Here is a 27696-nt window from a genome sequence, read left to right on the forward strand (position 1 = left end):
AACCTAACCGCTATATTTCATACTTTAGTCCCCATACCACACAATAAATTACAAAGACATGTCATTAAACCAAATTGTCATTAGATTTATATTAAATTGTGTCTGTAACAAAGAACGTTCAAGCGATAAAGATAAAACTGATGAGAACATACTCTTTTTATAAGTGAATCCCAACTTCCCAAGCATGACACACATCATAATGTACTGTGGGAACAAGAGGCATGGAATAAAGGAATCTAGACTGTATTCAAAAAAGAAAAAAAAAGATGCCAGTAATATATTTGATGTACACACTTTACCAGCGGTGTCTGATTGGACTGAACAATGTTACACTGAGGTCAAAGATTAAATAAAGCAATGCAAGGGTCAGTGTTTTGCATAAAACAGTATATCAGTGATCCAACCTGGAGATGAATTCCTACATGCTAACGTATATAGTGACAGACTCTAATTCTAATAAAGCAGAAAAAAAGCTCACTGTCCATGTGACAAAAAATACACAAGGTCCCAATTCTATTCATGCTATATGGCAGGTGGAAATCTGGCTGGCTTGAACAGTCTGTGCCATGACATGAAAAGTATTTAAGAAGCTGGCAGGATCTCATAGACAGTACACACTGTCCCTGGCTGTAATATTTGCTGTTTGGTACAGCTCAGTTGTCCCGAACCCAATCACTCCAAGCTATTACACGTAATGAATTGAGAGAAGCATAGAAAATTAGTAACTGTGAGTAAAATGTAAGTTTAATTAATAAATAATGTCATAGCTATTACATATAACCTTTACACATCATAAGGCTAACCAGTCCTACCACATTTAGAGGAAAGTACTGGAAGTGTCACGATTTCCCCTCGTGGCACACTGTTTGGCACAAAGTATTGAGTGTTATCACCGTGCTATCACCGTGTTATCAAGTCCTTGTAACTTGTTCCTTGTTCCTTGTTCGACCTATTGCTTGTTTTTGGCCATGCTATTGTCTTACGTTTTGGATTTGTCTGCCTGTCTCTACTCTATAAAGCTCGTATCTGCATTTGCATCCGTCTCAACCACCATTACGTGACAGAATACTTTGCCGTAACATGGATGCAGCAGATGCCATTCAGCATCCCTGTCCAGCTAAAGACAGTTAAAGACATTGCTCCGCCTCCTGGTGCGGCCTACAGCTCTGCTTTTCTTCTCTGCTCTGCATCGGACGTCACTATCCCAGGCTCCGCTTCAGACATCGCTCCGCCTTCCTACTCCACCGAGGACGTCACTCCCCATTAGGCTCCACTTTGAGCTTCGTTCCCCCTGTTGTGCTGCGTGGAAGCCATCGCTCTGTGCTCACGTCATCTTACTGCGGTGCTGAAGAGACCGCCCCACAACTAACAAAGGTTAATTGAGACCTTCATTTTGATGTTCAGTAACCAGTCTTACTGCATCTTACTAAAGCCCTTCCCACATGCTGTCAACACCAGTGCTCAGAATTCTTATTTAATCTAGCTGGAACAAAAAGAATTGGCAGAAACCTACGAACAGGAGACGAGAGCAAAGATCCATGAGGTAGTATTTGAATAAAGACTTACATTACTGTTCCATCACCAGAATGAATGATTTTAGCAATCTGGCTGTAAAGACTCAGTTTCATAATTCATGTAATGCATGATTTCCTTGAATGTTTTTATTAGTTATACTTTCTTTTCTAATATTCTTCCAGGAGCCATGCTTCAACTGTTGCTACTCTTTGGTAAGTTGGATGTTTCGTGTTATTTTATATCAAATAAAATGTATATTTTCATATATTTTCTATGCTTTTATATGAAGACTGTCATTAATGTAAGATTATATATTTTCTATATTAAGACTCCAAATCAGATCAATTGAATTTAATAATAATAATAATAATAATAATAATAATAATAATCACAATCATAATAATAATTTAAGAGATAAACTTTACTCTTGTACTATCTGGTGCTGATTTGTGAAAAGGACTTTATAGCCTTCATTAAAAAAAAACTTGCAAGCTGATTTAGCAGCAATGTAAATGGAATATAACGCCATGTAAATTAATTTTGAATGAATTATTTTTAATGATTATGTCTAATTCTCCTCATGCCAAATGTGATATTTTCATATATAGAGTAGACTCTGAAAAAATCAAAATAAAAACTCCACATTCTCTTTGGATATCAATATTGGCACTCAAATATAGTATTGTTACTTTGTGTTGCCTGTGCGTAGTCTGTGTCCTTGTAATTCCTGTTGTTTACTGTACTGCTGCACGAGAAGAAGTTGCACCAGAAGTTCTCTTGCTCTCTCTCTCTCTCTCTCTATCTCTCCCTGCTTTATTGGCATGATTGTTTACATACAATTTTGCCAAAGCAAGGAGAATTTAAAACAATAATAAGAACAATAATAATAATAGAATAATAGAAGAAAATGAAAATGTAAATCGGTATAATAATAAAAAAAAGAATTTTAAAAAATAGCAATAATACAAAAATAAATAAATAAATAAATTGTTAAAAAAAATTGAAATATAAAGTGAGAAAATGTAAGGTGGCAGTGTAGGACACAAATTTACAATAATTATGTACATTAATGCCATAAAAAGAAATAAATACAATAAGGTAAATTAGAAATGAGAAAATAAGCAGTATGTTGAGTGTGTATGATTGTCTGGTGAAATGTGATCAGAGCAGTAGTTGGTTTCTGAGCATGCGCAGCTCAGAGATGAATTTTGCTGCAGCAAGTGTGTAACTCCGCCCCCAGAAGCACCTGCATTTGGTTTGTTTCTGATAGGTTGGAAAACTGTGGTAAGAGCTTAGAGAATTTTTCAAAGTATTTTTCTCTTGTGTTAGGAACGGTATTACAGTGAAGGAGAAAGTGTGCCTCTGTCTCAACCTCACCATTCTTACAGTGACAGACTCTTTCTTCCTTTGGAAGCCACATTTGCTTGTGTCTGCTTTTCTCTACGGCTAGGCCGTGATCACTGTGCCCGTATTTTGTAGGGATCTGTCTCTGTTTTGTATCTCTGATGCTGATGAGATATTCAGTCAGCTCATACTTTCAGTTTAGGGCCCGATAACATTCCAGTTTTCTTAACTCTCTTATCAGACATAGTCTTCATTCTTTTTTAAGTTGAAGTGTGGGAAAAGTGTACACTGCTTGGCTGATTACAACGATTTATTATTCATATTGCATCAAACACCATTTAATTCAATGATATATGGATATGGAGTGTGCCCAGTGACACTAACTAGCTACCTAGTTACTTCCCAAAACAAACTGAACAGATAGCTTTGGAGAGAGTCCTCCCTGTAACTTTAGATTTTTTGAGGATTGTTGTTTTACATTTAAGTAATGCTAACTGCCTCTCACGAAGAGTGGATTACAAATAGAAAAGCAAATTGTCTTTGTTATGGCATACCCTGTACAAAGCATGTTCATTTTTACTTGGTGCATTAAATTAACTGTACAGTAAAATCACATCACAGCTGATTTTCCTCACTGTGACAGTAGCGTCAGTATCTTTAGCTGCTTCTTAGTAGCTTGTACTGCACAATGAAGACAAAACCTCACTGACTTTAGTTAATTCTTGAATTGAGTTACAGTAACACGGTTTGCTTTTGTACATCCAACACAATTTGATCATGTAATTTCAAAGCCCTGAATAAGACCAAACCCTGCTCTCTCACAGAACTCAGAAATAAAAGCAGACTGCGATATTTACCACTGCACTATTCGACCTCACAAGCTGTAGTCATGTTAATTTAATACGAGAAATGTAATATTTTTATGTAAATTATATGTACTATGTTATTTTAAATCAGACGGACCACATAGTAGCTAACTATACTTAGCTGTAGTAACTATAGTTAGCTACTACAAAGAGCATTTCAGCTATCTCTTAGCTACAATAAATCATGAGGAGCTTGTAGCTTGACAAGTTACACCTGCACAGTAACTTTCCCAACCAATGGCTATCATGAACAATTAGCACAAGCAGACCTCCACAAACAAGCAATTTTGACTGCAAATGAGCACTCTTTATTTGTGATATTAGTAAATCAGGGCCTCAGTGGTAATATATATCAAGCTACATTCAACATGCAATAAGAAAATTTAATTAAAGATTCAGTAAAAGATTCTTACCGACTAGAAAAGCCTTCAAAAGCATTGAGATATCCTCGCTCTGACCATAACAGTAATAATGACTGTAATTATGCTGAATTATGAATGAACATGATTTTCTTAGGTGTAATATTTTATTTGGTGTATTGGGAATTTATACTGCTTATAAGTAATATTTTTAAATGAATGTCAACAAATAAAACTCTGTACTTCTTTGTGTGTGGTGGGATTCATACAAAAGTTTGATATGTTATATTTTCGGCAATAATCGTATCAGCAGTTGGTTGTGTGTGTTAAGGGATACTATCTGACTTTCTTTTATTAATTGTTTTCAGTACTGGGTTTAATGTAGTTTTGGTTGTGTTGATTAAATGTTGATTAAAGACCATTTTAATAAACAAGCACTGAATGAAGGGACGTGTGAAATGTGTTTGAATTGATCTTATGTGTTAAGTTAAGTAACGCTGTTCAAAGGTGTAAATTAGGGATTTAAGTTGTTGAATGTTTTTTTTTTTTCTTTTAAATTAAGAATTTAGATCTGGCACTGTGATGCAGGGGTACCACTGCAGTTTGAGACTGACCTCAGGGTATCAGTGATGTTAAAGGGTCTGTAGTGTTGGTTCACTTAAACTTACATCTAAACTGATGACCCATATAACACTGTAGTCCAGTTAAGGGTGAATATTTTATTATTTTTTAAAAACTTTATAATAGAACGTTTTTCTTTCATTTGTAATGGTTAATGGCTGCTACCTTAGGACCTTGCAGCTGTATTAAAATTTTATTCATAATGTTTAACAGTCCTGGCCCATCTTGAAGCAAGTTGTTGCAAGTTCAAGTTGTGTTTTTGTATTCTAGAAAAAAATATAAATGGTGCATTATGGTGCATTTCTGCTTCATCAAGAATGTTTTGCAGCATGTCTTTTCTCTCAAGGCAGACCAGATGCCTTCTCAGTAAGTTTAAGCTCACACCTTTATGTCATGAAGCACCACTGGGCTCAGCTTTTAATTGTATATGACAGTAAGGATGTGATTGTATACAGTGATTAGGTTTACATTATGTGGAGAGTCCACCATACAAGTCTCTGTGAATGTTTCATTGTTATTCATAATGAAATAAGGCTGAAGTGCAGCAGTACAAATTGAAAATTTGACCCACTGCTAGTGGACTTCTTCTGGGACAAACTACACTGAATCCCTCAAAGTGTCCTTCATCTGCCCAAGGAAGAGTGGGGCAGGGGCTGGTCCACGTAGCCAGCAGAACTGCAACATTTTGACTCCAGTTCATCCAGAGACTCCTCACCGGACCCAGGAGTTTAGTATGGAGAGCAGCAGCCTGTCGCCTGTTACACACGGTAGGAGGACTGGGTTCGGACAGAACTTTGTTTTTAATGGATACAAGAACACTAGACGTTGCTGGATTACCAGTTTTTTATCGTGAGCTTTTTAAAATATGGAAGCCTTTTTAAAAACATAAAGCAAGGGGTGCAGAACGTCACACTGGCTGCTGGAGGAACCCCTGGTTTATGGTGGGCGTTTGGACATCTCTGGTGTGACCACTCCTTCACTATCCAGGGTTCTGGTCTCCTCGGGGACTGTGACACTCCGACAGCTGGTGAACATCACAGGGACAGACCTATCACGGGCAGAGGACTTAGCAGCGCGCCTGGGACTGCGATCCCTATGTGTTGTAAATAAGCTCCTACATCACTGGATGTCCACCCTAACATCAGAGGAGCGTGCGCAGCTGATGGACTACAAACCAAGCGAGACTGGTCCTACAGAGGAAGAACCCTTTCCCTAGCTGGGCATTGCTCCAGACCTAGATGGTTGTGGGCGCCCCCTCCTGGAGTGCAGAGCTGAAATGAACATTGAAACATTGGACATTGTATAAGGCTTGTGTGAAAGTTTTAAATAAGAAAAAACTGAATGGGAGTGTGGACATCTCATGGCAAAATGTACTGGGTTTTAAAGATTATATTAAACCAGAGGGAAGGGCAATATACAAACCACTGTTAACCAAAAAAGTCACTGACTTCCAACGGATTTACACGGAATTGTTTTTGTGAATTCTTTTATCTCCATTTTAAACCCTGAGGTCACACAGGAATGTCTATTTTGTTTGCAGAGAGAGACTGTTTTTCATGCAGGAAAAACAAAGTGGCACAAAACACAGACTGCGATGCCATAAGAGTTCTCTCCAGACTAATTAAATCAAGAATTCTGATTGATTTGAACTTTTACAGGAGTATGGGGGACTTGGAGATGTTCAAGGCAGTGTGGTGTTGTGAGGAGGCTCTGTGCTCTGTAGTGGAGAGAGAGCTTTGTTTTGCACCTGCATTAGGCTGATAATGTTCATAACAACTGTTCATTGTTATGTGTTGACTAAATTAGCCTATTTATTTATTTATTCATGTTTTTTTAATGCTCCTTTAAATATTTATTTATTTATGTATTGAGCCACCCTGATTTTATTGTGTATAATGTGACTTTTGCAAAATAAAGGATTGTAAAAGTAAAAATATCTCTCTCTTAAATAAAACATTTAACAGGTGGGGAAAAAATTCAAGTAAAATTATAATTAGCCTAATTAATTCATGAATGAAAATGCATTCCTTATTATGGCTTCCTATTTGTTATTTTTATTTTATTATGGCTTCTTATTTCTTATTTCAAATTAATTCCCCGAATCGATTCTAAATGCTTTACTTGAGAGGACGTGAATATTATCTGTAATTCGCGTCTCGTCCTGATGATGTCGCCATCATTCATGTTTTGAATTTTGAGTTTGAAGTTTCAAGTTGTTAATGAATTTCTCTGTTTCACATTTACAATATTTATTTATTTATTTACAGTAGTGTGCATTTTGTGCTTACCTTGTGTGCATTGTATGCACATATTTATGATTTCTTGTTACAATGTTTGGTACTCAATTTAAAAAGTAATTAAACATAATTGTGTGGGCCTTATTGTTAAAGTGTCTATTTCAGTAATATAGCTAAGTAGGAGGGTTTCAGTTATCAGCATTTATATTAAAACATGGATTCCACGTCTGCAAAATGAACATTTTGAAAGAAATATTGATAACTAATCGATATTGAATCGAATCGAACAGAAACCATATAAATAAGAATCGAATCGAATCACCAAATTGGTCGCAATAGCCATCCCTAGAATGTAGTAATCAGCACTGCGCTGTATCTTTCAGAGATTCAGGCCACTGGACAGATGAGAATTGCTTAGCCACATTCCCTTTTATCTGCTATAACAGTGAGTTCATCTAATCATTCTTGGCTCATTGGTTATTACAAAAAGATTTATCCAATATAACAAATCAAACCTCAAATAAATATGTATTTACCAGTAAAAGGTTAGTTTTTTTCTTCATATAGTTTACTCTGAAAGTATCGCATCTGCAAGGCCAATTCTTTTGTTTTTGCCATACACTATGAAAAAAATTGTGATAAATCAGTGAAAGGAAATTCTCTTATATCATGTACTCTTATATTATGAACTGTATTAAGACACCTTGGATACGGGGAATACTGGGTTATAGTTTCTGTTTGTGTGTCTCTGTGCTATCAAATACCTATGATGAATGTATATATTTAATTACCTCTTTAAATAAGGTGATCAACTGCTATCCTTGATTACATTATTATATATTTCTTTGTCAACATGACACAGGACTTATTTTGTATTATGACTATGTGCTGTGTGTTTTGTTTAAATCTGTCTGACACCTGGACAAGTAGAAACCGTCCACGCACTGCTTCTTATCAATGTGTATAAATACTTCTGTTTTGAATGAATAAACCAGAAGTCTCCGTGAACATTCACATGTGTCAGTGTGTGTGTTCATTCGGACTCTCCAGGCCTTAACTCTGCGGTAAACCACACTTTCTAGCTCATAGCAGCACCGAACTAAAAGTTAATAGAAGTAATGGTAGAACAGGCTGATAGGGCTGGCGGAGGTCTGGAAGACGTAGTCTGAGATTTGGAGATTGTTGAGATATTCTCATATATGGAACTCTAACAATCAGAATTTCTGTATTAATGTCCAGAAATTTAGATGTGTTAAACAACTTAGAATCATTGGTGGCAGAACACCTCAATCTTTAGTCTTAAAGTAAATTAAAGCAAATGATACTTAACCCTTGTGCATCCTTATTGACAATTTTATCTTTTTCTTTTTTTTTTTTTTTATCATTTTGTCTGTTTTAATGCAAACAGCATAAATTTTGCAAAAGGTAAGTATTTTTATTGTAATTTGAATATTACACCTTCATTTGCTTTCATAAATCTATTTTAAACTAGATACAAAAAATAGTTACACTCAAAAATGTCCCCATTGAAACCCATTCAAACTGCAGTATTTAATCACTGTGATGTTTAAGCATAATATGATGCATTCTGTGTTAATATGCATTTCAAAACATTGAATTAAAAAAAAAAAATTCTGAAATGTGTAGTATTTTCTCAGGTTTAGCCTATGGGGAAAATACATGCTTTTCCTTTTTTTCTGATTCTGCTGTATTATAGAGCACTGCAGACCAACTGAATAAATGATGCAGCTATAATTGTGTGGGTGTGTTTGTATGGATATCAGAGATGAGTCAAAGAAGGTTACTGTGCTTTGAAGATTTTTGCATTATGTAAAGAAACCGGCATTTAAAGGGTTCAAATTCTGCAAATGAATGAATGTATGGTAGTTTAAGTCAGTCAAAGTGGGAAAAAAATATTCATATATAATATTTCTATGACAGTTTTTTTACGTGTACTTTTTTTTTCCTCTATGGACCTATGTGTAACTTTTTTTTATTGACGCACAAGGGTTAATATTTGGGTGCGTATCCCTTGCTTGTAATTACTGCATCAAGCAAGTGATGTACTGACATCACCAAACTGTTGCATTCTTCTTCTTTTCCATGCTTGTACCACAGCTTCTTTCAGTTGTTGCAAACTCTACAGGCAAGGACGCCATGTTCAGCAACTAGCCTCAATCTAGCAACAGGGACAAATAAATGACCCGAGTTCAAATGGTAAATAAACTGATCTGTTGGAGCAAAGAGCCTTTTCTGTAAAGGGGTCCCAACTCTGGAGACTGTATGTTCAGATGTCAAGTATTGGAGTTATAGTTGGAAATTTACATGCGATGATCACCTAATAACCTTGTCTACAAATATAATGGTTTCACAGTAGCACTGTATTAATTTATAATAATAAAAACCATTAAAGTTATAATATTACAAGAAAAAAAGGTTACAATATTTCGAGAATAGTCATAATACTGTGACAAACAGGACCACATGAAAGCAACATTAATGTCCCAGTCCTACCACATTTAGAGGAAAGTACAGGAAGAGGCTGCTATAATTAATCTTGTTTTCCAGGATTCCTGCCTTGACATTAACATGCTGGTTAGGCAGAACTACTTAGTGATTAATATAACTGGGGGTTTTCATTCCTGTCAATGATGCATAGACATAAGTCGAACCTTTATGTGGGTAAACACTACAGATAACATACTATACTGTACTTGTACTTAGGGATTGATCAATATTTTCATCCTCTCCTATAATCTTTTACAATCACTAAACCAGATGTGAAGCTAATGTTGTGGATAAAAATGACATGAAATATACACGAGGGAGACCTAGTATGAGTAATATGTAATTTTATTTAAAATTCACAGGACTGGTTGGATTCACACTTTAAGATCTTTAAGAGTAACACACTATGGTTTATTAGTCACAGAGAAATATAAGATCTGAGGAGGGCAGGCTGAGAAACACACACACTCTCATACAGTCAAGGGCAGGCGTGCAGACATAACACACACAAAGGCCCCGACGCACACACATAACATTATGAGATAACAAAATGAGAGTAAGGTCTCTCTAAAATTGTTTTCTCTCTCTCCCACTTTCAATCCTAATGGTAGTCAGAAAGTCTTCTTTCAAAACATCATGGTAAATTTGATAAGCCTTTTTTTAAACATCATGGTAATGTAGATGAGCTCTTTTTAACCCTATTGGTATTGAAATCATAGTCTTTCTAAAATATATTGGTTATCTACTATGTAAGTACAGTATAAATACTGGAGCTTGAGCTCCAGGTGTCAGATCACTTCTGAGAATTCTCATTGGTGTGGATCTCGTGAGGTGGAAATAAAATCTGGACCCTTGCTTCTTCTCACTCACGGCTGGTGTCTTTTTTCTATCTCCAACTGGGTTTACAGATGTGAGTATTTGCTTCTATGTTGAATTTTAAGTGTCTTTGGGTAATAGGCTAAATTTGGAGAAGTTGGTTAAAGACGTCTCTTATGAGTTAGGTAATAATGCACAAGCACTGTCCTGAGACTGTTATATACAGTATACTATCATGTGTCAGATATTTTTAACCTTAATTTGGCTTGGAGGGTTTAAAGTTGATTGACACCTTCATTGTGATGTTCAGTAACTAGTCTTACTGCATCTTTCTAAAGCCCTTCCCACATGCTGTCAACACCAGTGCTCAGAATTCTTATTTAATCTAGCTGGAACAAAAAGAATTGGCAGAAACCTACGAACAGGAGACGAGAGCAAAGATCCATGAGGTAGTATTTGAATAAAGACTTACATTACTGTTCCATCACCAGAATGAATGATTTTAGCAATCTGGCTGTAAAGACTCAGTTTCATAATTCATGTAATGCATGATTTCCTTGTAAGTTTTTATTAGTCATACTTTCTTTTCTAATATTCTTCCAGGAGTCATGCTTCAACTGTTGCTACTCTTTGGTAAGTTTATGTTTTGTGTTATTTTATATAAAAGAAAATATGTTTTTATATATTTTCTGTGCTTATATATCAAGACTGTCTTAATATAAGATTATATATTTTCTATAAAAAGACTCCAAATCAGATCAATTGAATTTAATAATAATCATCATCATCATCATCATCATCAATTATACTTTAAAAGTTAAACTTTATTCGTGTACTTTATAGCCTTCATTAAAAAAAAAAACTTGCAAGCTGATTTACTAGCAAGGTATATGGCATATAATGCCATATAAATCAATTTTGAATGAATTATTTTAATGGATTTGTCTAATTCTCCCGATCCCAAATGTGATATTTTTACATGTAGAGTGGACTCAGAAAAAAATCCAAAAACTCAACATTCTCTTTGGATATCAATATTGGCACTCAAATATAGTATTGTTACTTTGTGTTGCCTGTGCATAGTCTGTGTCCTTGTCATTTCTGCTGTTTATTGTACTTCTGCACCAGAAGAATTTTTTTTTAAGTTCTCTCTCTCTCGCTTTCTCTCTCTCTCTCTCTCTCTCTCTCTCTCTCTCTCTCTCAATTCAGTGCAATTAAAAGTACTTCACTGGCATGATCATTTACATACAATATTGCCAAAGCATCAATATAGATAAGAAAGGAGAATAAAAAAAACACAATCATAATAATAGAATAAAATAAAATTAAAATGATAATAGGAATAATGATAAAAATAGAATAAAAAAATAGAAATAATTACAAAAATAAGTAAAGAAAAAAATGAAAATGAAAAATAAAATGACCAAATGTAAGGTAGCAGTGTAGGACAAAATGTTACAATAATTATGTACATTAATGCTATAAAATTAAATAAATACAATAAGGTAAATTAGAAATGAGAAAATAAGCAGTATGTTGAGTGTGTATGATTGTCTGGTGAAATGTGATCAGAGCAGTAGTTGGTTTCTGAGCATGCGCAGCTCAGAGATGAATTTTGCTGCAGCAAGTGTGTAACTCCGCCCCCAGAAGCACCTGCATTTGGTTTGTTTCTGATAGGTTGGAAAACTGTGGTAAGAGCTTAGAGAATTTTTCAAAGTATTTTTCTCTTGTGTTAGGAACGGTATTACAGTAAAGGAGAAAGTGTGCCTCTGTCTCAACCGCACCAGTCTTACAGTGACAGCACACTCTTTCTTCCTTTGGAAGCCATGTTTGCTTGTGTCTGCTTTTCTCTATGGCTAGGCCATGATCATTGAGTCTGTATTTTGAAAGGATCTGTCTCTGTTTTGTATCTCTGACACTGACGAGGTATTCAGCAAGCTCATACTTTCAGTTTAGGGCCCGATAACATTCTAGTTTTCTTCTCTCTCTCTCTCTCTCTCTCTCTCTCTCTCTCTCTCTCGCTCTCTCTCAGACTATCTATATGTTTGCCTATATGCCAAGAAAATGTAATATAACAGGTTTACAACAGGTTTTAGTTCACAGTGGCTTTGTTTTCATTACACAGTCTGCATTCTATTTTAAGTTGAAGTGTGGGAGAAGTGTATGCTGCTTGGATGAGAAAATAATTTCTGAAATTCTCGCAGATGCTGCTAACAGTTTGTACAGCATTTCTTTGCCTGAGCTTCACAGACTGTTGCAACAGCAGTCTGTCCCTGCTGACGGCTTGCATTCAAACTTCCATATGAGCATGGTGCTCAAGCAGTGTTAAACAAATGTCAACTTGATTATCAATATCTATATCTTGAACACACACACACACACGAAAAAAATAGATATCTGTTATGACAGAGTATGAAAGCTGACCTCAGGTATTGGGACAAATAGCTAGCATCAACCAGTATGAAATACTAAGCAATGATTACAACCTTTATTATTCATATTGCATCAAACACCATTTAATTCAATGATATATGGATATGGAGTGTGCCCAGTGACACTAACTAGCTACCTAGTTACTTCCCAAAACAAACTGAACAGATAGCTTTGGAGAGAGCCCTCTCTGTAACTGCTGCTTTTTTACGGATTGTTGTTTTACATTTAAATAATGCTAACTGCCTCTCACGAAGAGTGGATTACAAATGTAAAAGCAAATTGTCTTTGTTATGGCATACCCTGTACAAAGCATGTTCATTTTTACTTGGTGCATTAAATTAACTGTACAGTAAAATCACATCACAGCTGATTTTCCTCACTGTGACAAAGTAGCATCAGTATCTTTTTTTTTTATTGATTTTGTACATCCAACACAATTTGGTCATGTAATTTCAAAGCCCTGAATAAGACCAAACCCTGCTCTCTCACAGAACTCAGAAATAAAAGCAGACTGCACATTTACCACTGCACTATTCTACCTCACAAGCTGTAGTCATGTTAATTTAATACGAGAAATGTTATATTTTTATGTAAATTATATGTACTATGTTCTCTTAAAGCTGACAGACCACGTAGTAGCTAACTATAGTTAGCTGAAGTAACTATAGTTAGCTACTACAAAGAGTATTTCAGCTATCTCTTAGCTACAGTAAATCATGAACAACTTGTAGCTTGACAATTTACAACTGCACAGTAACTTTCCCAACACGGCTCATCAATGGCTATCATTGAACAATTAGCACAAGCAGACCTTTTTTGTTTCCCCACTTTTGAGGATGATTTTTTAAAATCACCTGCAAAAGACCCACTGACTACATACAAGCAATTTGATTTGATTGAAATGAGCATTCTTTATTTGTGATATTAGTAAATCAGGGCCTCAGTGGTAATATATTTCAAACTACATTCAACATGCAATAATGTTATTGTGTTTTTAATAGGGTTTTTCAGCCTCGGTGTCTGTCTCCTTCGTTAGTATCACTTCATTAATGAGAATAAGACCTGGGCTGAAGCACAGAGATACTGCAGGGAGAATTATGATGCTTTAGCCATTATTAATAACACTGAAGAGGAACTGGCCCTTACTAACTTAGTAGACATGTGGAACAACAACTGAACCTGGATTGGACTGTATGATGATTTGAACAGCTAGAAATGGTGTCTGGATAATGATTCTTTTTACAAGGAAGGAGAGAGAAGCTTTAGAAACTGGTTTATAGAGAAACCCCGAATCAATTCTAAATGCGCGTGCTTTTCTTGAGAGGATGTGAATATTGTCTGTAGTTCGCCTCTCGTCCTGAAGATGTCGCCATCTTTCATGTTTTGAATTTTGAAAACGTATTTATTTCTTAAACGTGTTTCAAGTTGTTAATGAATTTCTCTGTTTCACATTTACAAAAATTTTTTTTTTTTTTACAGTAATGTGCAGTGCGCAGTTTGTGCTTACCTTGTGTGCATTGTATGCACATATTTATGATTTCTTGTTACAATGTTTGGTACTCAAAGTAAAAAGTAATTAAAGATAATTGTGTGGACCCTATTGTTAAAGTAAGTGTGTATTTCAGTAATATAGCTAAGTAGGAGGGTTTCAGTTACCAGCATTCATATTAAAACATGGATTCCATGTCTGCAAAATTAACATTTTAAATGAAATATTGATAACTAATCGAAATTGAATCGAATCAACAACATGTGTTTACCAGTAAAAGATTTTTTTTTTCTTCATATAGTTTATTGGAACTGCAAGGCCAATTCTTTTGTTTTTGCTATACACTATGAAAAACGCTATGACATTTCAGATTGTGAGCAAAAGATTAATATTCAAGTTCAACTTCAAGTTCAAGTGGTTTTATTGTCATTGCAACCATATAACGTTCCTCTAGGACCATGGTGCTACATAAAACAACACACTAACCACATGAGACGACACAAAACTAAATAAGATCTACAAACATTCTACATAAAGTGCACGTGCAGACGTGTGTTAACAATGCAGGACAGTACAGTAACTACTAAAACAGGACAATAGGCACAGTAAGTGAGAGTGTAGCTCCGAACAGTACACAGTTTTAGTGTGGAAGTGTCTGATATAACAGGTAGTGCAGAAGATAGGTGCCAAGGAGTAACAATATAATTTGAAAATTATATAAATGTAAACATAACATGCTATGATTGAGTATTCAGCCGATTAGCTTATACCAAACACGGACATATCCGTTTTGTGGTAGTAGCCAGGTAAAGTGTATATAAAGTGTATATTGTGACAATAAATTAGATACTAATTTTTTTCATAATATAGTAGCAGCAAAAAATGCGACAGTGTCAATGCAGGAATGTGTAAATATTTCAATGAGATTGGGATGGTGTTCAGTTCAGAGTGTGTGTTGTGTGTGTGTGTATCAGTCCAGTCTCTGAGACAATAGCTCAGAGATAGCTCTGAGATTGCTCTGAGACGATAGCTCAAAATTTCTGCATTCATTTCCAGAAATTTACATCTACAGGTGTTAAACAACTTAGAACATGGAATCATTGGTGGCAGAACATCTCAATTTTTTTGTATTAAAGTAAATAACACTTAACCCTTGTGCATATTTTTAGTACATTTTTGTCTTTTTAATTTTTTTTTATCATTTTGTCTGTGTTAATGCAAACAGCATAAATTTTGCAAAAGGTGTGTATTTTTATTGGAATTTGAATATTTCACTCTCATTTGCTTTCATAGATTTTAAACTAGGTACACAAAATCGTTACACTCAAAAATGAAACCCCATTGAAACCCATTCAAATGCCAATATTTAATCCCAGTGACGTTTAAGCATAAAATCATGCATTCTGGGTTAATAGGCTTTTAATTTGCTAAAAAATTCTGAGCCATTAGTGTCCCAGTCCTACCACATTTAGAGGAAAGTACAGGGAGAGGCTGCTATAATTAATCTGGTTTTACAGGATTCCCCCCTTGACATTAACATACTGGTTAGGCAGAACAATTTAGTGATTAATGTAACTGGGGGTATTAATTTCTGCCAATGATGCATAGACATAACACAAACCTTTATGTGAGTAAACACTAGAGATAACATACTATACTGTATTTGCACTTAGGGATTGATCAATATTTGCATCCTCTTGTATAATCTTTTAAAATCACTGAAGCAGATGTGACGCTTATTAAGGAGAAGTTGGTTAAAGACGTCTCTTACGAGTTAGATAAGAATGCACAAGCACAGTCCTGAGACTGTCAGATACAGTATACTATCATGTGCCAGATATTTTCAACCTTAATTTGGCTTAATTGACACCTTCATTGTGATGTTCACTAACCAGTCTTACTGCACCTTACTAAAGCCCTTCCCACGTGCCGTCAATACGAGTACTCAGAATTCTTATTTAATCTAGCTGGAACAAAAAGAATTGGCAGAAACCTACGAACAGGAGACGAGAGCAAAGATCCATGAGGTAGTATTTGAATAAAGACTTACATTACTGTTCCATCACCAGAATGAATGATTTTAGCAATCTGGCTGTAAAGAGTCAGTTTCATAATTCATGTAATGCATGATCTGCGATGGATTGGCACCCTGTCCAGGGTGTACCCTGCCTTGTGCCCGATGCTCCCTGGGATAGGCTCCAGGTTAACCCGCCAACCCTGAAAAGGGGTAAGCGGTAGAAGATGGATGGATGGATGGATGGATGGATGGATGGAGGTAATGCATGATTTTTTGCATGATTAGTCATTCTTTCTTTTCTAATATTCTTCCAGGAGCCATGCTTCAACTGTTGCTACTCTTTGGTAAGTTGGATGTTCATATAAAAGAAAATATATATTTTTATATATTTTCTATGCTTATATATGAAGACTGTCTGTATTATAAGATTATATATTTTCTATATTACTCCAAATCAGCTCAATTTAATAATAATAATAATAATAATAATAATAATAATAATAATAATAATAATAATTTAAGAGATAAACTTTACTCTTGTACTAAGTGGTGCTGATTAGGTAAAAAGTAAAAAGGACATTATAGCCTTCATTTAAAGAAAAAAAAAACCTGCAAGCTGATTTACTAGCAAGGTATATGGAATATAATGCCATATAAATCAATTTTGAATTAATTATTTCATTTTAATTTATATTTTATTTAATAATTATGTCTAATTCTCCCCATACCAAATGTGATATTTTTACATGTAAAGTGGACTCAGAAAAAATCCAAAAACACAACATCTGTTTGGATATCAATATTGGCACTCAAATATAGTATTGTTACTTTGTGTTGCCTGTGCGTAGTCTGTGTCCTTGTAATTCCTGTTGTTTATTGTACTTCTGCACCAGAAGAATTTCGTAAAGTTAGGAACAGTATTACAGTGAAAGAAAAAGTGTGCCTCTGTTTCAACCTCACCAGTCTTACAAAAAATGACAGCACACTCTTTCTTCCCTTGGAAGCCATGTTTGCTTGTGTCTGCCTTTCTTTGTTGTCGAAAAACTTTACTGTTTTTCTACCAGACCGATAAAATATAAAACTTTTTGGCTATCTAACACAAGACTAGGCTAGTTTGGTGTCGCTAGCCAAAGGGAGGCACAACTAAGCTATCATTCTATGGGTTTAGCTGCTACAGAGCCATGCAAAGTACATTATCTTTCCCTATGCTCTGTTCATATCATGTTCACGAACTCATATAGACATTCACGCACCTTGTTTTCCTGCCCAGGGTCAGAGGATGTTACTGTTTCAGTTTCAACCCATTTACTGTGTTTTTTTAAATATTGGTGTATATCCATTTTCCCTCACTCTGACTGTGTGAGCTAGCATTTGGCAGAATCGAGAGACTGCCAGCCGATAAGACACGAGTGTTTCTGCGTATTTTCCTGTGAACCATGTCTGATTGGTCTCGCCTCCGTTCACTATACATATAAAATTACAGGCAGTCTTCTTTTACTGACGTTCAGTTACGTAGTGACAAACCACTCCAAGTGGAGAATTATTCTGGGCTAAAAAAAAAAATCTTCAGGGCTACAGCCCCAAATGCCCAGGCCAGGTTACACCCATGCCTGTAGCTGCACCTCAGCTTGTATGAACAAATCTGGAGAATAACAGCTATAAAGGCTATATTGTTCTAGTGATGAAAACAAGACTATCGAACATTCATGGCCGTATTTATTAATGTGTATGAGGTGTGAAAGATTCACATGGCAAATGATACACATTTTGAACCTGTGCAAATTAGCAATAGAAATAATGTCGACATTAAAAAATTTTAGTACCAATTTAATAATACATGCAATTGTGGGTAGCTCATTATCTTTTTTGCTTATGGTTCTGATTAACTAACTATTAGGGTGGTGTGATAGAGCTAGGTCTTGAGTATTTTCTGTTGAATTAATGTTTTTTAAAAAAAATAGATAAATAAAGGCCCTTTCACACTGAGTGCGATCTGATAAAGCAAAGCAAATCGGCAACGAACGGTGCTTTCACACCGAATACGAGACGATCGATCACCTTCGGCTACTTCATGCCTGCACAACAGGTGGCGCTGACTGAGAATGCATTTTACACCTGCACACTAGGTGGCGCAACCCACTATTCAGCTTATTACTTGAGTAAGAGTAATAAAGTATCCAATGAGAAGACTACTCAAGTAGCAAGTTACTAGTTACTTCAGATCTGATTAAAATAAAGGGAAAATCCTGAATCTCAGACTAAATGGAGAACTGGAAGTAAGAACTGTAAAAATCTATTTAAAATTCTGTCTGTTCTGTTCATATGATATAAAACCTGGGTTCAAGATGAAGCAGCATATCCCAGTACTCTGATGGGTACAATATAATAATGACTCTTTATTGGTCACATATACATTGGGGCAAAGTGAAATTCTTTTCTTCACATTCCCCAGCATGTTAGGGTCAGCCATGATATGGCAGAGAGGCTTAAGGACCTTGCTCAAGGGCCCAACAGTGCCAGCTTGGCAGTACTGGGGCTTGAAGCCCTGACCTTCCAATCATTAACCCAAAGCCTTAACCACTAAACCACCACTGTTATTTTCAACACAAAATCTCAAATCAAATGCTGTACTGTAAGACCTGATTATACCTTCTGGATTTACTGCCTGGATATTGAACGACTTGTTAGATATCATAAAACATTGTCTGCATGATGTATATTTGTTTTATGCATCTGCATTTTCTTATGACTGCACTCTATTTAAGTTTAGATATGTCCGTCTAATGAGGGTGTGGGTGAGATTTACATTTTGAATCTGCTAAGGAAGTATGATCCAAAACCCAAGTGGTTAAATGTAGTGAAGACAAAGGCCCAGTCCAGCCTATCAAATGCATTTTCTTCACTTTTGATCTCCATTTGATGAAATCCTTTTGCTCAGGGTGAACAAGTGAATGAACACTTCCTAATCTTCTCACCACTTATATGATAATGAGATTTCCAAACTAATCCTGGTATTATATTATTTCAGCTGGTTTGTGTCTGACATCTGGCATACTGTTTTGAATCCTTCAGGGCTGCGCTCATTCGCTGCACTTCGGACAGTGGCCCGACCCAAATGGCGCACATCTGGTCTCACAGTCCTCATTTGTACAGAAAGTACTAAATTATTATTTTGTTTAAAGATATTATTTTTTTCATTTAGCACAGCCCTTTAGAATCTACATAAGATATTTATATGTTTCCCAGAAGTCAAAACAATAACAATTTACACTGATCATCCTGTTCAATAGTTTACACCCCCTTAGCTCTTAATGCATCATATTGCCTTCTTGAGCATCAGTGAATGTTTGCACCTTTTGTAATAGTTGTGTACGAGTCGCTCAGTCGTCCTCAGTGTGAAACGACGGATTTCAAAATCATATAGTCGCTGTAGGAAAGGGATCAAATATACAGAAGATGCTGGAAAAGCAAAGAATATGTAAACTTATGACCACAACTGTATATGGAGGATGAAAATCCTTCCAGCTTGACCAGTCTCTGCGATAACGTAGCATCTCATACAATCTTACTGAGTAAAGTATAGGTTCACTCAAAAAACTGTTATCAATATAATAGTTTGTGTCTGTGCCTTACATAATGTTTATAGATTTCCATTTCAGTTATTTTAATTAACACCTTCATTGTGATATTTCATTGTGACAAAAAAAAAAGTGAGGCAGGGTCAAAGATAATTGTTTGCTCGCACATTTTGACCAAAGCAACAGCACACCAATTACCAGTGATTACACTGGTGTGTAGTCTATTTTCTTTTCAAGATGAAAGTTGGGGACAGTGTAGGTGCAGAAAATTATTTCAATTATTTCTGAAGTTCTCAGAGAGGGATAGGCTGCCAACTTGTTGCACAGCATTCCTTCACCTCATCCTCAAAACCTATTGCAACAGTAGTCTGTGCCTGCCAAAGGCTTCCATACAAACTTTAATATGAACACGGTGCTGAATCACTCTTAAACAAATGCCCACTTCACTGTCAATGAAGTGAAGATTGTCCTACTGATATAAAATAAACAGGTAGGAGGATTCGTAAGAATGTGACCGTAAACAGTTCTCATTATTGCTAGCTGTCTTGGTATAATAAAAATTCACATTAATAGTTTAAAATGTATGTAATTTGATTACAGTTACTGATGTCAGTAAAATTATGTTACTTGCGTTACAAATTTATTGTTAAGAAAATAATCGTAAGTAAAATGTATTTTTAAAATAAATCACGTTTTGCCCCAAAGTTTTTTTTTCCTTTATCCCCGAATAATTCTCCACTTGGAATGGTTTGTCACTACATAACTGAACGTCAGTAAAAGAAGACCGCCTATAATTTGATATCTTCAGTGAACGGAAGCGAGACCAGTCAGACAGGGTTTACAGGAAAATACGTGGAAATACTCGTGTCTTATTGGTTGACGGCTCTCAATTCTGCCAAACGCTCGCTCACACAGTCAGTGTGAGGAAAAATGGATATTTTTTTAACCAGTAAAGGGGTTGAAACTGAAACACTGATGCTGAGCAGGAAAACAAGCTGTGCAAATGTGAGTTCCAGTTTACGTGAACATGATATGAGCAGAGCATAGAGCATATATTTTGAAAGCAAAAAAACAACTGATTGTCCACAAGCTTTAAAGCAGAAGTTAAATCACTACATTAAAAATGCTCAAAAAGAAAACAAAAGCACAAACTAAGTGTTAACTGGTACAGTAAGAGGCTGAATGTTCTACAGTAACACACACATTCACTCATCTGAACACAGTAGCATGTTCTTTTATTCTGTAAATGTGACACTTCTTACATTTCTATACAATTACATGTTGTAAACCCATTACAGTTACTGCTCTCATAAAAACACGTTTACTTTTGTTTTTAAATATCGCCAAAAACCAAAAATACCATTTTTCGGCCGAAAGTTTTCGCGGCAGAAATTTCGGTGCATTCCTATAGCTGTGCAAATATTCTTCAAAATTCTCCTTTTGTGTTACACTGAAAACAGCATACAGGTTTGGAACTTGAGGGTGAGTGAATAATTTTGTGTAAGTAATTTTGCCTGGCTAGCTGACACAGTCATGTCGTTTTACAGAGACATTATGACAATAATGAAAAGACAATCAAATGATATATATATATATTTTTTTTTATTATTATTATTATTATTTTTTTATTTCAACAGCAAAAAAAGGGTAAAGTGACAGGAACAGGAAAAAAGTTAGCAGTATATACAGAGTGGTAGTTTTGTAATTCATATTTGGTCTGCTCTACTGTTTGGAACCCCACTGTACACCAAATGGTTTAGCCTCACATACCCCCTCTCACCCTCCCCAATGTTCAGGATGTGGATACAGCCTTGTTTTCGGTTGAATTCATTTGACGAATCGGTAAATGATCAAAATACATAACTGTTTCGACAGAGCATGATGGCTGACCTCAGGTATTTCACCTAATAGCATCAGCCAGTATGAAACGACTGAAAATGACTGAAAAGCAATGATGACAGGCATTATTATTCCTATTTGTGTGTGATGTCATTCAATAAATTCATCTTAAATTGCAAGCAAGACTCCCACAGAGTACACACATGCAATTTATCTGATTGCATATGCAAATTAGCTTACTTTATTTTTGATATTAGTACATCAGGGCCTCAGTGACCTCAAGCTACATTCAACATGCAATAATGTTATTGTGTTTTTAATAGGGTTTTTCAGCCTCGGTGTCTGTCTCCATCGTCAGTATCACTTCATTAATGAGAAGAAGACCTGGGCTGAAGCACAGAGATACTGCAGAGAGAATTATGATGATTTAGCCAGTATTAATAACACTGTAGAAGAACTGGCCCTTACTAATTTAGTAGACATCTGGAACAGCAGGCGAACCTGGATTGGACTGTATGATGATCTGAGCAGCTGGAAATGGTCTCTGGATGATGATTCTTTCTACAAGGAAGGAGAGAGAAGCTTTAGAAACTGGTATATACAGAAACCAATGAACCGGTATGGAAACAGTTTGTGTGTATACTTATCAAGGCATGATGGAACATGGTCGGAGGACTCTTGTTCCACAACACGTCTGTTTATTTGCTTTGATGGTGAGCACAGCAGTTATGTATATGTTTAATGAAAATAGCTTGAAATTAAATAGCTTTACATTTGGTACACATTTTCTCTAAAAGTACAGTTTTCTCATGTTTCGTTTCTCTTTTAGGCAGAGTTATTGCCCGTGAAAGATATGTCCTGGTTACTCAGTACATGAAATGGACTGAAGCTCAGAGATACTGTAGAGAGCATTACACAGACCTGACCAGTGTGAGGAACGAGACTGAGAACCAGAAGATTAAATCATTAATATCTGATAATATGTATTATGACAGTTTTTGGCTCGGCCTGTACAGAACCAGGTCTTGGTCAGATAAAAGCAACTCCTCTTTCAGCAACTGGAAACGTAGACAACCAGATAATTATGCACAGAATGAATCCTGTACTGCCGTGTCATTTAATGATTCTGGGAAATGGACAGATGAAAACTGCGGTCAAGCTTTTCCATTCCTCTGTTACAGCAGTGAGTAGATTTCTGTTCTGTGATTTTTAAAAAAGCTTATTATAAAATAAATGTATAAAAATACAGTGTCTATCTATAGTGCCAATTTTCAGTAGTATCTTAATGAACACAAACCATTTCTAAAATACCTTTCTAAAATAATGAACAAAGTAACCAAAATTTTTGTTATCCTAATCTAGCAATGTCATCATCATCCTCTCATCATTATCACTTTGTTAACGAGAATAAGACCTGGACTGAAGCACAGAGATACTGCCGAGAGAATTACACTGACCTGGCTACCATTGATAACATGGAGGAAATGAACACACTCCTTAACACAGTAAATGGCAGCTACTCAGGTTTAGCCTGGATTGGACTGTATGATGATCTGGACAGCTGGAGATGGTCTCTGGATGATGATGCTTTCTACCAGGAGGGAGAGAGAGACTTCAGAGGGTGGGACCAGCAACCTGATAATGACAATGGACAAGAGCTGTGTGTTTATATGAGTTCTGATGGAACATGGTCTGATGGAGACTGTAGAGCATCTTTCACTTTTGTTTGTTATGATGGTGAGAATATTTCATTCATATATGAGGACAAACTGTGTGCTTTTTGGTTAAGGTTTTATTGAGCACATTTATCTTTTCAGGAAAGAATGGAACAGATAATTACACATGGATAAACCAGCACAAGTCTTGGACAAAAGCTCAGCATTACTGCAGAGAGCATTACACAGACCTGGCCAGTGTGAGGAAGCAAACAGATAATCAAAGAATCCTGAATGTCACAGGTGACTCTGCTTCTTGGATTGGTCTATACAGAACCAGACTCTGGTCAGACAAACAGGAATCCACATATGAAAACTGGAGACCAGCCACCACTGAACAGCCAGATAATGGTTTATATACTCAGTGGGAATACGGTAATCAGCACTGCACTGCTGTATCATTCAGAGATTCAGGCTACTGGACAGATGAGAACTGCTTCGCCACATTCCCTTTTATCTGCTATAACAGTGAGTTCATCTAATTGTCCTTTACTCATTGATTATTGCAAAACAAAGTTTTATCCAGTCTAACAAACTAAAAAAATATATTTTTGTATGATAGCATTTTATTTTATGGTAAAAAAAAAAAAGAAAAAAAAAGGATCAAACAAAAAAAAAATTAATATGAACAATCTTGTGTGGAATGTCCAAACATTCATTAATTCATAGCTTTCCACATGAAAGTTCAAATTTATTTGTGGACATTCTTAGGAATTCACAATTGTGCACCTTTTTTGACGTTATAGGATTTTAATTAGAATAAATGTTTAAAAATATAGCATGAATTTGATATCTCCAAAAAAATATGACAGGAATGAAAACATGAGGAAATTATTATTATTATTTTTGCGATTTCTTTGATACTAACGTATATAGACGTTATAGTTTTCAGATTTTAATAAGCATATCCAAAATAATGTATTGTGGACTTTATGTTCACTTAAAGAGTTTTTTGTTTATTCACATAATATTTTCATACAAAATGTTAATATGCAAATGTTTTTACTGTTTGCACTTTAATTCCACTCAAATCTGCTGCTTATATCTACAAATGTTTCTAACCCACAGCAGCACTACCACATCACACTCTTAGACTGTATTCTTTTTTATTTATTCTTATTTTTTATCTATTTATCTATCTATCTAAAATATTTGTTGTTTTTTTTTACATTTTTATATACAGTGTGTTACAAAACACAACTTGGACAGGAAGTAAGCGCAGCAGTAAAGTCTTTATTTACACTCGTCAATGGACGAGGAGGCAGGAAATGAGGTCTATACATAAACTTATAGTTGAAACAAGAAACATGAACCCAAACATGTAAACTCTACTCGTTTAATTCTGGCATGAAACACTCGTTTAACTAAGGCATGAAACACTCATTTAACGAAGGCAGGAAACACTCATTTAACGAAGGTAGGAAACACTCATTTAACAAAGGCAGGAAACACTCATTTACTAGAGCAAGGGTTCCCAAACTTTTCCAGGGCAAGGCCCCCCAAATGGCATTAACATTTGACCGAGGCCCCCCTTTTGCAAGATGTCTTTAAAACACATTAAAAATACAGACTTCTGAATATATCCCCCTTTTTGCATTAATAATTACATCTTACATCTTTACATTACATTACATTAGGAATTGATTGTGTGTGTGGTTGTCTGAGAGTGAGAAAGAGAAAACATATTAGTGGGAGGGATGGGCAAGGTGGCTCCGACCAAATTGTTGAGGCCCTCCAGGCGCCCCCTGGTGGCCCCCAAGGGGTTCGCAGCCCCCACTTTGAAAACCACTGTACTAGAGCATGAAACTAGGAACAGGAAACTAGACAGAGCGTGAACACATTACCGCCTGGCACCATTACACATTACCGCCTGGCACCATTACACATTACCGCCTGGCACCATTACACATTACCGCCTGGCACCATTACACATTACCGCCTGGCACCATTACACATTACCGCCTGGCACCATTACACATTACCGCCTGGCACCATTACACACTCCGTCTTTCCTCTATTAGTCTCTAATACCGCCCGTTGTGCCTAGCAACGCGAGGGGTTTAAATAACCAGTCCCGATTACCTTAATCGCTGACAGCTGTTAACATTTCAAAGCACACCCTCGCACCTCCGCCAATAATTGAACAGGGCGGGGACAGAACAGAAACTAAAATAAGTGCACATGTGCGTTGTAAACAAAGTCTCCGCGTCCATGCGCACGTTCACGCACTCTCCAGCTGACTGTGCACGTCTTCGCCGCAGCGCCATCTGCTGGCATGATCGTGACACAGTGGTGCTGAAAATTTGTGAATTTTCTATACATCACGTACTTTTGCCACAGATATGTAATACTGGAACATTTCCCTCTATAAATAAATGACCAAGTATAATATTTTTGTCACATTTGTTTAATTGGGTTCTCTTTATATACTTTTAGGATTTGTGTGAAAATCTGATGAGGTTTTAGGTCATATTTAGGCAGATATATAGAAATTTCTAAAGGGTTCACAAACTTTCAAGCACCACTGTACATCCTTATTGATGTGCAGAAATTTATAATATGGTATTTTGTCATTTTAAGAATCCTGCACAGGATCCTCATGTTCCCTCCATCAGTATCACTTTGTTAATGAGAATAAGACCTGGACTGAAGCACAGAGATACTGCCGAGAGAATTACACTGACCTGGCTACCATTAATAACATGGCGGAAATGAACACAATCCTTAACACAGTAAATGGCAGCTACTCTGGTTTAGCCTGGATTGGACTGTATGATGATCTGAACAGCTGGAAATGGTCTCTGGATGATGATTCTTTCTACAAGGATGGAGAGAGAAGCTTTAGAAACTGGCATATAAACAAACCAAGCTGGTACTGGAATGAAAGCAGTTTGTGTGTATACTTATCGGGTTATGATGCAATATGGGGGGAGGCCTCTTGCTCTTCGACACTTCCATTCATTTGCTTTGATGGTGAGTAAAGCAGTTATGTATGATCTGAATTAAATCAGCTTCAAACAATTACATTATTTCTCTAAATGTACAGCATTCTATATAAAATATTACCTATTGACAATGCCTGCTTTAGGTAGTGTGAATGCCAGTGAAAGACATGTCCTTGTTTATGAGAAGATGACCTGGACCGAAGCTCAGAGATACTGCAGAGAGCATTACACAGACCTGACCAGTGTGAGGAACGAGACTGAGAACCAGATGATAAGATCATTATTACCTAACTATAATTATTATTATTATTATTATTATTATTATTATTATTATTATTATGGTTCCTACCCTTTTTGGATTGGCCTGTACAGAACCAGGTCTTGGTCAGATAAAAGCAACTCCTCTTTCAGCAACTGGAAACTTGGACAACCAGATAATTATGGACAGAAGGAATCCTGTACTGTAGTGTCATTCAATAGTGATGTTTATTATCAGTATTATTATGGGAAATGGACAGATGAAAACTGTGGTGAATCTTTTCCATTCCTCTGTTACAGCAGTGAGTAGAATTCTTTTCACATAAATACAATTCACTTTCATTAGTATTGCATAAAGCTGAATGAATGCAAACCGCCTATATTATAAACATTATAAGTAACACTTTTGTTTTTCTTCTTTAGCAATGTCATCATCATCATCCTCTCGTCAGTATCACTTTATTAACGAGAATAAGACCTGGACTGAAGCACAGAGATACTGCAGAGAGAATTACACTGACCTGGCTACCATTGATAACATGGAAGAAATGAACACACTCCTTAACACAGTAAATGGCAGCTACTCAGGTTTAGCCTGGATTGGACTGTATGATGATCTGGACAGCTGGAGATGGTCTCTGGATGATGATGCTTTCTACCAGGAGGGAGAGAGAGACTTCAGAGCGTCGGTCCATCAACCTGATAACTACAATGGAAAAGAGATGTGTGTTACCATGAACAACATAGGGGAATGGTTTGACAAGCCTTGTACTGAAAGAAAGTCATTTGTTTGCTATAATGGTAAGCTCTGTCAATATGTGGAAACATTTTTGCTAAGTTATTCTAATTTGCTAATGTAGCTGATATGGACAATAATGGATAATAATCATACTAAAAGTTAATTATAAGACAACGATTGTCTGTAAGAAATTGTGACTTTTATAATGTTCCCAGCCTCAGGTATGAACAATACGTATTTGTGGATTTATGATCAAAAGACTTGGGAAGAAGCTCAGAGCTTTTGCAGAGTGAATTACATCGACTTGGCCAGTGTGAGAAATGAGACAGAACTTCAGCAAATACTGAGCATCATGGACGGCTATGATGTATGGATAGGTCTGTATAGAAACCGATTGTGGTCAGATCAGAGCAACTC

The 27696-nt window shown here is 36.1% G+C and overlaps 1 protein-coding gene and 1 long non-coding RNA gene across 2 annotated transcripts; both read left to right on the forward strand.

Moving 5' to 3' along the window:
* Positions 1-1237: 1237 nt before the first annotated feature.
* LOC128622278 (uncharacterized) lies at positions 1238-3122 on the forward strand. The gene is made up of 3 exons (XR_008388374.1): positions 1238-1543; positions 1698-1727; positions 2845-3122. It is a non-coding gene; the product is annotated as an uncharacterized LOC128622278 (long non-coding RNA).
* Positions 3123-16084: 12962 nt separating this feature from the next.
* Positions 16085-26553, forward strand: LOC128622676 (macrophage mannose receptor 1-like; the record flags this gene model as incomplete). Its single annotated transcript, XM_053649371.1, has 8 exons — positions 16085-16215; positions 16520-16549; positions 21946-22335; positions 22452-22805; positions 22985-23359; positions 23440-23805; positions 25918-26310; positions 26426-26553. Coding segments are annotated over exons 2-8 (2031 nt in total), but the record flags the coding sequence as incomplete, so codon positions are not given.
* Positions 26554-27696: the final 1143 nt, after the last annotated feature.

This window comes from Ictalurus furcatus, chromosome 18 (genome assembly GCF_023375685.1).
Source record: "Ictalurus furcatus strain D&B chromosome 18, Billie_1.0, whole genome shotgun sequence".
NCBI classification, from domain to species: Eukaryota; Metazoa; Chordata; class Actinopteri; order Siluriformes; family Ictaluridae; genus Ictalurus; species Ictalurus furcatus.